The following is an 8,813-nucleotide window of genomic DNA, read 5'->3' as shown; positions in this document are numbered from 1 at the left end:
CACCACCTTATTATATTTCACATATATCCAAACACTCCCACCAAAAAAAAAAAGGAGAAATATTTTTTATTTTTCGTAGACATGGAAATAGAAATTTTGTAAAAAAAAAAAAAAAAGAAGAAAAAAGAGTAAGAAAACGATTTTGTTTCGATAATTGAGGAGACGTTGGAAAACGCATGTAGAAGTGTGTGGAGGAAAAGAGTCGTTCCCAGCAATCGCAACCCATTCCTTACAAACACCTTATAAAACCAATCCATAGCAACTCCACATCTCTCTCACTCCATCCCTACTCCTTTTGTCTTCACCTCCTCTCTCCTCTATTTTTCTGTTTGTGGTTTGTTTTCTTTCTAATTTCTTTTCTTTCAAATCATATCATTATCTATACAATATCCTTCTCCCACCTCAGTTTCCTTTCATCCACTCTCCTCCCACAGGAACCAAGGTCCTCTCTCTCTCTCTCTCTCTCTCTCTCTCTCTCTCTCTCTCTCTCTCTCTCCCTCTCTCTCTCTCTCTGTTTTCTTATGTGGGTTTTTTTTTTTTTCCTTTTTAGTTCACTTGGGTTATAACAGAGGCATGACGAAACACTAGCTTTTTTCTCTGTCTTATTTCTTAATCTGTTTTCATTGGTTGGAGAACCGAAATGGTTTCGAAGCTTAGATTGTGTAGTTTCTGTGTGTTTTCTTACATGGGTTTAAGCTGAATTTGGTGGGTATTTCTGTTTTCCTCATCTAGATTCTATCACCAGAATATAATATTAAGTTGAAATTCTGTTATGAGTTTTTCTTTTTTCTTTTCAGAGTTTGGTTTTATGGCTTTGTTTCAATGTTCTCTTCTCCTGGATTTGAAAAGTATTGTTTATATCTGTACTTTTTTTTTTTTTTTTTTTTTGTAATTTGGGTTTTACTAGAGTTTGATATGATGACTGATATGTTTACTTTAATGCGTGTTAGAGAAGATTTTCAATCTGAGGTGATTGATTCTGTCTATTTCTTTGTCGGTGTTTTAGTAGTAGAATTTCTGTTTAATTAGGCTTTCAGTTTTATGTGTGCCTTTCTTTTTTGCATGTGGGAACTGTTAGAATTTGATTTGAGGCTGAGCATTTTGTGGGATTGAGCTTATTTTCAATATCAGACTGTGAACGTCTCTGTGCTTCTCTCTCATTTGATTCAGCAGAATTTCATACTGAGATTGTATTTTTGCTGTCTTTTAACTTCATTTCGTAGAATTTGATCCCAGTCCCCTATGTTTGACTAGACTCTGATCTCTGCATTTCTTTTTTCTCTCATTTATTTATTTGCTTAAAATTTTAATTATTATGTGATTTTTTTCCCCATTTCTTGTGGGTTTTGGCGAATTTCATCTGAGGCTGAATTTCTTCTGTCCTTTTCATCTAGCTTTGAACTTTTTTTTTTTCCCACTGTATATAGAAATGAGTTTCTCCTATAAGATCTACCCTTGGGTTTGGCAGATCTTGGTCACTAGTTGTGTATTTTGCTCCTGTGGTGTTTGAGTAGATTTTGATCTGAGACTGGAATTTGTTTTTATTATTGTGGATTTAGAAGATTTTGATACAGTATTTTATAAGGTGTTTTGTTTTTATGGATTGAGCAGATTTTGATCTGCTTTATTGAAATTGGTTGTAGATTGTTTTTGGGGAAGGGCTAGTAGTAAGCTGCGAAGATGGAGGTCACGAATGTTTCGGAGTACCAAGCCATTGCCAAGGAAAAGCTGCCGAAGATGGTCTATGACTACTATGCATCTGGGGCAGAAGATCAGTGGACTCTCCACGAGAACCGTCAAGCCTTTTCACGGATTTTGTAAGCTTTCTTTCTTTATGTTCCGATGTTCATATATTCTCTATCTGGGAACGTTGATTGTTTCAACTTTTTAGAGTCTTGAGTTTCCAGTTTTGGATTTGGGAGGCCATTGTTCTTTGGAAATTCTTTTGGCTTGATGAAACCAAGCGAGCCTTTCTTCTTGTTTGTCTATTTATGCAGTGATTGTTTGTTAATATAAGACTTTGGTTTCAAGTTCCTTGATGATTTGGTTTAAGAAAAAGTCCATTATATTAGAAGAATGAGCCTTGTCAAGGAGATTTGTGTGAAAGCGGTTTAAGAGCATCTTCACAGCACACATGTGAATCTGGACCATTCATCAGGTGCGGTCCACTGTGAAAATCCCCTGGCCCAAGATCAGGTTGGTCCACTCATAAGACAGGCAGCTTGTCTATGTTGTACATAGACCATTGTTCACCTTATCTAGTGTCAATCTTCTCATCTCGTACACTTTATGGTCCACCTGATTTATGAACAGCCTGGATTTTAGGCCGGGGCATTATTTAGGGTGGGCCCCACATGATGAGTGGCCATCTCACACATGTTGCGGCATTGACACATGCACTGCAAGACTCTTTTCAATCGTGTTCACAAAGATCTCTATTCCATAGTTCTTGGAGAATTTGTGATCCTCTTCTTATGCTCCATACATATTAGAGTAAGTTCTGATCAATTTGCAGTTATCAGCTACTTGATGGAGGAAAAATTATTGGCCTTTGATTTTGGTTGTCATGCTTTATGTAGAATATGATGTTTGTGCATATCATAAGAGCAAAAAATTTGATATCATCCGTGTCTTTTGGGGTTAAGAAGTCAGATATCCACTATAGTAAAAGTTCTAGTACTTTAGTTTGGATACTTTTTTAAAGTGATAGTCATACGCTAAGCTCTTTTCGCATGCTTTAGGTTTTTCGACTGATATGGAGAATTACAATGCTACCATGCCTTTTTGAAGTTCCTATTGTTTTACCAAAAGCACCATGGTGCTCAGGTTGCAGAATATTCTGTGGTTGTACCCCTTTTCTGAATATGATAGTTTGATTGTGAAATAGGTTCCGTCCTCGCATACTCATTGATGTGAGCAGGATAGACATGACCACCACTGTCTTGGGTTTCAAGATATCAATGCCTATCATGATCGCTCCCACTGCCATGCAGAAAATGGCTCACCCCGAAGGTATTCCTCGTGTTTATTCTTGTTGTGTTTAGAGCAATATTCAAACAAAAATCAAAGCTTAATGGGAAGCGATGCAATCCCCACATCCAAGTCAATTGAAACCCAAAACGAGTACTTGATCAACTTGTAAAACTTATACTATGATTGGATCTTTTGAAACTCAAGTACTCTTGATTGGATCTTTTGAAACTCAAGTACTCTTGAGTATTCTTCTGTTTTAAGAAAGTTTTGGGGCCTGTTTGAGTGCCACTTAAAAATGAGTTCATCTCATTTCATAGTATGTATTAGAGATCATGATTGTTGGTCATCAAGATTGTTTTTAATCCTTAAAGAAATATGACCTCTAATACATAATTACTATTAATTAAAATGAGATTAACTCGTTTTAAGTGGCACCCAAACAGGCCCTTTGTTTCTACCGTAACTCTTAACCAAGTTTTGATCAAGTAGAGTCAATTCGGTTTATCTTTTCAAGTACTTAATTAAATTAAACTTCCTAACCTGGATTTGGTCAAAGTATGTCAGAAAAAGGAGTTCATGCCTAAATTCATGGTCTAATGTTATACTGCAGGAGAGTATGCAACGGCAAGAGCAGCATCAGCAGCTGGCACGATTATGGTTTGCCATCTCATCCTTATGTTGCATTTGATGTTGGCATTTCATCTTATTCTGTGAATGGTTAAGCAAACGTTCATTCACCGTTACCCAAGTAGCCTCCATGTTTGGCCTGCAAAATCTGGCTATCCATGAGCAATATTATAATTAACTTTATAAAATATGTCTTCATTCCGACTATATTCTAAAGATGTTGCATTTGGATGCACTATTGTATATAATTGCAATGACTAATCTAACAAAGTGAGAGTAACAAATTTTAATTTTTCTTCCGTTACTCCGATAAGGACAGGAATGTAGATTGCACTATTGAGGTTTCGGACTGCAGATTGCAATATGTTACTTTTAAGTTGGACTTGAAGGAAACATTACTGCAATCTGAGGGCTACTTCTTCATTATGTATACTAGGGAACATCATTTATGTAATCATTCTTCTTGACTAAACTGGGATTTTGCCATTCATTTCACTAGTGCATCCAAAACGCAGCCTTGATCTGATTCACAACTGTCTTGAACAACAGAAGTTGTAATTGAACTAAGCAAGTATGCTCAGGTCTATGCCAGAGCAGTTTAACGAGGGGTACTTATGATTTGGCATCAAGACATTTCATGTTCTGTGTGGCATTGTATACAAGTAGCCCAGGGTCGCAGAGCAATTGATTTGGTCAAAAAGATATATGCTCATGACTAAATAAGAATGCAAATGCTTTCCCATCTTTGCTATTCTAAATTGAATCTAGAAATGGTCTTTCGGTAATAAGATTAGAACGGACAGTGATAAATACCCCACCTGCAGAATGCAGTCGAAATTGTCATAAGGGATACCAATGTGTGTGCCACATGGGCCAACATTCTGTTAATTTAATTTCTTCTGGATGAAGAACATATACGGTCAATATTTTTGTTGGTGATTGTTTTATGGAATGTGGTATGTGTCTCACTCCATTTCTGCATTGATGTTGCAGACATTGTCATCATGGGCAACCTCCAGTGTTGAAGAGGTTGCCTCGACTGGACCCGGCATTCGCTTTTTCCAGCTCTATGTAGGTTCTTGATTTTTTATGTTCTGTTTTTGTTACTTTTGGTGGTCTGATTAATGTAGTTGCGTCTATGTATGTATGTCCATATATGTCTATTTGTACTTATCCTTGTCCCTTTCACCAAAGACCCCTCTGCTTTCATTAGGTCTACAAGGACAGGAATGTAGTTGCACAGCTTGTTAGAAGAGCTGAAAGGGCTGGTTTCAAGGCAATTGCACTCACCGTCGACACTCCAAGGCTTGGCCGCAGGGAAGCAGACATCAAGAACAGGTGTGTTCTCATTAGCATGGAGGTTAGGGAATTTTAATTGAGGTTTTGCCTCAGATATGTGATGTATGCATGCTTCCAAAAAAAAAAAAAAAAAACCAAAAAAAAATCAATGAGTGGAATAGAAATTAGATGGGTCAACTTTACTCTGGTTAGAACATGAATTGAGTTTATGTTGCCACTCAATTTTGTGTTGACTCATCTAATGACTTAAAAGAATATGCTAAGACTTGCTTGGGAATTTCCTAAAACAGACCAAGAACTTCAAGATTTGGTTGAGTTGGTTCATGATTTGACCGAGTTAACTCGATTTGTTGATTCCAAGTTGGGTCCTAAGTATTAACCTTGAATGTATGTTGCAATATAGTAGTTTATATTGTCCGAAAAATCTCAAGCGTCTGTTAGTTTGGTTCTTCAGGTTTACTTTGCCTCCGTATTTGACGTTGAAGAACTTTGAGGGGTTGGACCTTGGCAAGGTGGACGAAGTGAGTGGAAAGTATAATTTCTTGAGTAGTTAATCCAATTTGATAGTTTTCCGTATCTCGTTATTTTCAATTGCGAATTTATGATTTGTCTGTGGGTGACGCAGGCGAATGACTCTGGACTGGCCTCATATGTTGCTAGCCAAATTGATCAATCTCTAAGCTGGAAGGTATGTTAGGTTGACCGTGGTTTGAACAATCATGACTTGGGAGTTGGATAAAAATCGTGTCTCGTTGAATCAGTTGGTCAAGCAATTCGTGTTTGACTTGGTCGATTTATGGTAAACAAAAATATAACTAAATGAAAATGGGAAAGAAAAACTGAACTTTCTGATTTAAATTAATGCATTTCTGTTCAAAAAACGAGTCACTACTATGAGTTGTGAATGAATTTCCTGTAGACTCAGGCCTTTACCTGACAATATGGGATTTGATGTGTGATGCTTTGTAGAGTTTGGATCAATGGTTGTCATTGGCCCTGTTAGTGGGATTCATGTGACTCCCTTGCCAAGGGGCCACTCATCAGGTGGCCACACTTGTAAAAGAGAAATGGACAGTTAAAAAAATTAAGCAACAGTCCATATTAGTTGTACTCATATGGGCCACCAGATAAGCATACCGGCGTCATTTGTTGGTCAGGGCATCTAAATAGTATGGCCCGCTTGATGAGTGGCTTGAATGTCATGGATGCATGCCACATAGGTAAGGGACTGATGTGAGTTACATTTACATTTCTATGGTTGTTACATATCAAGAGGTGTAAGATGGGTCTGCCTTATCTTGACCAGTAAACAATTCACCCATTAATTGACAGACTTCTCGGTTCTTAACAGCATGAAAATTTTGTCACTGTTGCTATTCTCAAGTAGATCACGGTGCGGCCTAGCATAGCAATGGTCTGGATAACTGAACGATGAGCCCTGCTTGTCAGAACTGAAAACCCCAGTATGCTGTGCAAAGCGTTGGGTGCAGGATTCTGTTAACCATTTTATGTAAAATCATTTTAAGTTAAGAAAAGAAACAAAAAAGATGATATCAAGTGAAGACTTTTGAACCCTAGTCCTGATCACAAATGAAAATTTTCAATCACAAACGATCCGTTATATCCTTTAAACAACATTGGCTCTGGGTTTTGGACAGGACGTGAAGTGGTTGCAGACAATTACCTCAATGCCGATTTTGGTGAAGGGTGTTATGACTGCTGAGGATAGTAAGAATTTCAAAGTTCAACACTAGCCATTCTTGATGTCTTTGATTGATAGTAGATTCCTCAAACAGTCTTCTTTCAGATAACCCTTGTCATATGCTGACCATGCAGCAAGGATTGCCATACAAAATGGGGCAGCTGGTATCATTGTATCCAATCATGGAGCTCGCCAACTCGATTATGTTCCTGCAACTATCACTGCTCTGGAAGAGGTATACTTCTTCTCATTACATTGTGGATAGGTCTCCTGTTTTATCCATTACCATTGTAATGTTTGTAAGTACGACTTTTGGTTGAATCTGTAAATGGGGGGACTGGCTGAGCATTTGGGGCGGCACAACAAAAGAAACCCAAATGTCTGAGTTCTCGTTTTCGCACTTCTCCTCACCTAAAATAATATTTGGTCCACTTCAAGTAATGGTAGAAACCATTCCAGCCATGGTATTTCCCTGGTTTCATTGTAATAATTTCCACACTTTGTGCACCTTATAACAAGGACAAACTCCGGTTTTGAAACAAATGATGTGTTGGATGCGTGTCATCTTCCAAAATTGTCTTGTAACTGCGTGAATGTGTTAGAATGTTAGGTACATGGCAGCTTCATGTCCAAGTCAGAGAGCACTGGCTGTCCACATGAATTTTATATAGCCTAATTATCCAAGGAAAGCACTAAATTGATTCTCAAGAAATGGTAATTTCAGGTCGTGAGAGCCGCACAGGGGCGTGTCCCCGTGTTTCTGGATGGTGGTGTCCGTCGTGGAACAGATGTCTTCAAAGCACTGGCCCTGGGAGCCTCTGGAATATTTGTAAGTAACGGTAAAATGATCATATTCGATTGATTTCAGCCGTTTATCTATATGCGTCTACTTGGGTGCATTTCCCATCTCAAAGTGTCTAGATTATTATTCTCAAGTAGTTGGTTCTTAAAAGAGTTAGCCTCCTGGTTATGAAGTTTTGCTATGATCTCAAAATCTCAGATTGGAAGGCCCGTCGTATTCTCTTTGGCTGCCGAAGGCGAGGCCGGAGTGAGAAAGGTACTCCAAATGCTGCGTGATGAGTTCGAGCTGACTATGGCCTTAAGCGGATGCACTACCCTGAATCAGATCACCCGCAGCCACATAGTGACAGAGAACGACCTGATTCGCCCTGCAGCCCGGTTATGAAGTGCTTGGCTTGAAGATCACCCATCGCTCCTTAACATAATCGCCAGACAGAATTTAATGTCTGTTTCTAATAAAGGTATGGAATATGTTTACATGTTCAGGAGACACTCTATCATTGGGAGATCTTGTATCAGATTCCGCAAGTCTAGAAACACTTGGAAAAATTTTAAGCTTTTGTAATAATGATGAATGTTATTTCGTAATTGCCGATGATCATCCCTGTATAGCCCCTTCCTTGATCCAAACCCACTTATCTGAAACAATTGGAAATTATAATTGCACGTCTTCTAAATGTAGGGTGCGGTTGCGGCTCCCGCTCCGGAGCTAACGGTTCAAAATATTTGTTATCTGGGTATGGATACAGGGTCTAGTTTCAAACTCATTGGACCTCCAAATCCCAGGCTGAGGGGACATAGCTCTATATTTTATATTCTAATTCCGTTATTGGTATTTTTTAATTTTTTAATTATTTTGAAGGCTTTAACATTTTCTTTGTTTTCTGCAATTAAAGCATTTTAAATCATATTTTATTGATTTTTAAATATGCTTGTAAATATATTTTTACAACTTTTAATCGAATTCCAATAGAAAATGTGACGAGGACATCGTGCACACGTACGCCCGCACACCACCACCCCTACGCATGTACGTATGCAGAAGGAGGACCTCACCATCGATCTGCCTCGATGACGATGTCCAGGGAGGGCATCCTACCTAGAAGACAAGTTTTGGTTCGAAAAAAGTGGGCCCTATAGTCAAGAAAAGCCTATCATGGGATCTCATGATCGTGACCCACTTATCGGATTGATTTCATATTTTAGGTTTTATTTATTGTTATTATTTAAAACATCGTGAATGCTTTAGATTTCTTTGTTTGGTTTTTATTTTAGTTTACTTCATCGCCAAGTAATAGGTTGCGCACATGGTGCGAGTTTTTGGGATATAGGGTTTTCCCTATAAATAGGCACCCATTGTAGTTCTTTAGATGCATTCAAGTTTAATAAAAAATTTCTGCTTTATTTTTCT

The 8,813-nt window shown here is 38.1% G+C and overlaps 1 protein-coding gene across 2 annotated transcripts; it reads left to right on the top strand.

Annotated features, from left to right (window-relative positions):
- The first annotated feature begins 238 nt into the window (after positions 1 to 238).
- LOC131220707 (glycolate oxidase 1) lies at positions 239 to 7,990 on the top strand. Of its 2 annotated transcripts, XM_058215502.1 has the most exons (12): positions 263 to 442; positions 1,644 to 1,817; positions 2,888 to 3,012; positions 3,584 to 3,630; positions 4,594 to 4,671; positions 4,814 to 4,938; positions 5,354 to 5,420; positions 5,525 to 5,587; positions 6,558 to 6,627; positions 6,736 to 6,836; positions 7,326 to 7,430; positions 7,602 to 7,990. In XM_058215502.1, exons 2-12 carry the CDS (start codon positions 1,681 to 1,683, stop codon positions 7,785 to 7,787), a joined length of 1,104 nt encoding a protein of 367 aa, XP_058071485.1. In that variant the 5' UTR covers positions 263 to 442; positions 1,644 to 1,680; the 3' UTR covers positions 7,788 to 7,990. The 2 variants fall into 2 exon arrangements, with proteins under 2 accessions (XP_058071487.1, XP_058071485.1); XM_058215504.1 differs by lacking the exons at positions 6,558 to 6,627; positions 6,736 to 6,836 and having other exon boundaries at positions 239 to 442.
- Positions 7,991 to 8,813: the final 823 nt, after the last annotated feature.

This window comes from Magnolia sinica, chromosome 12, assembly GCF_029962835.1.
Source record: "Magnolia sinica isolate HGM2019 chromosome 12, MsV1, whole genome shotgun sequence".
Classification (NCBI taxonomy): Eukaryota; Viridiplantae; Streptophyta; class Magnoliopsida; order Magnoliales; family Magnoliaceae; genus Magnolia; species Magnolia sinica.
The sequence above is the reverse complement of the archived record's forward strand: the minus strand, read 5'-3'. Positions and strand labels throughout refer to the sequence as shown.

Excerpts from the sequence above, each read along its gene's own strand:
- LOC131220707 (XM_058215502.1), top strand. The coding sequence starts at position 1,681 with ATGGAGGTCACGAATGTTTCGGAGTACCAAGCCATTGCCAAGGAAAAG. Across the intron at positions 3,013-3,583 it reads GAAAATGGCTCACCCCGAAG|GAGAGTATGCAACGGCAAGA; the intron begins GTATTCCTCGTG and ends GTTATACTGCAG. Across the intron at positions 7,431-7,601 it reads TGGGAGCCTCTGGAATATTT|ATTGGAAGGCCCGTCGTATT; the intron begins GTAAGTAACGGT and ends TCAAAATCTCAG.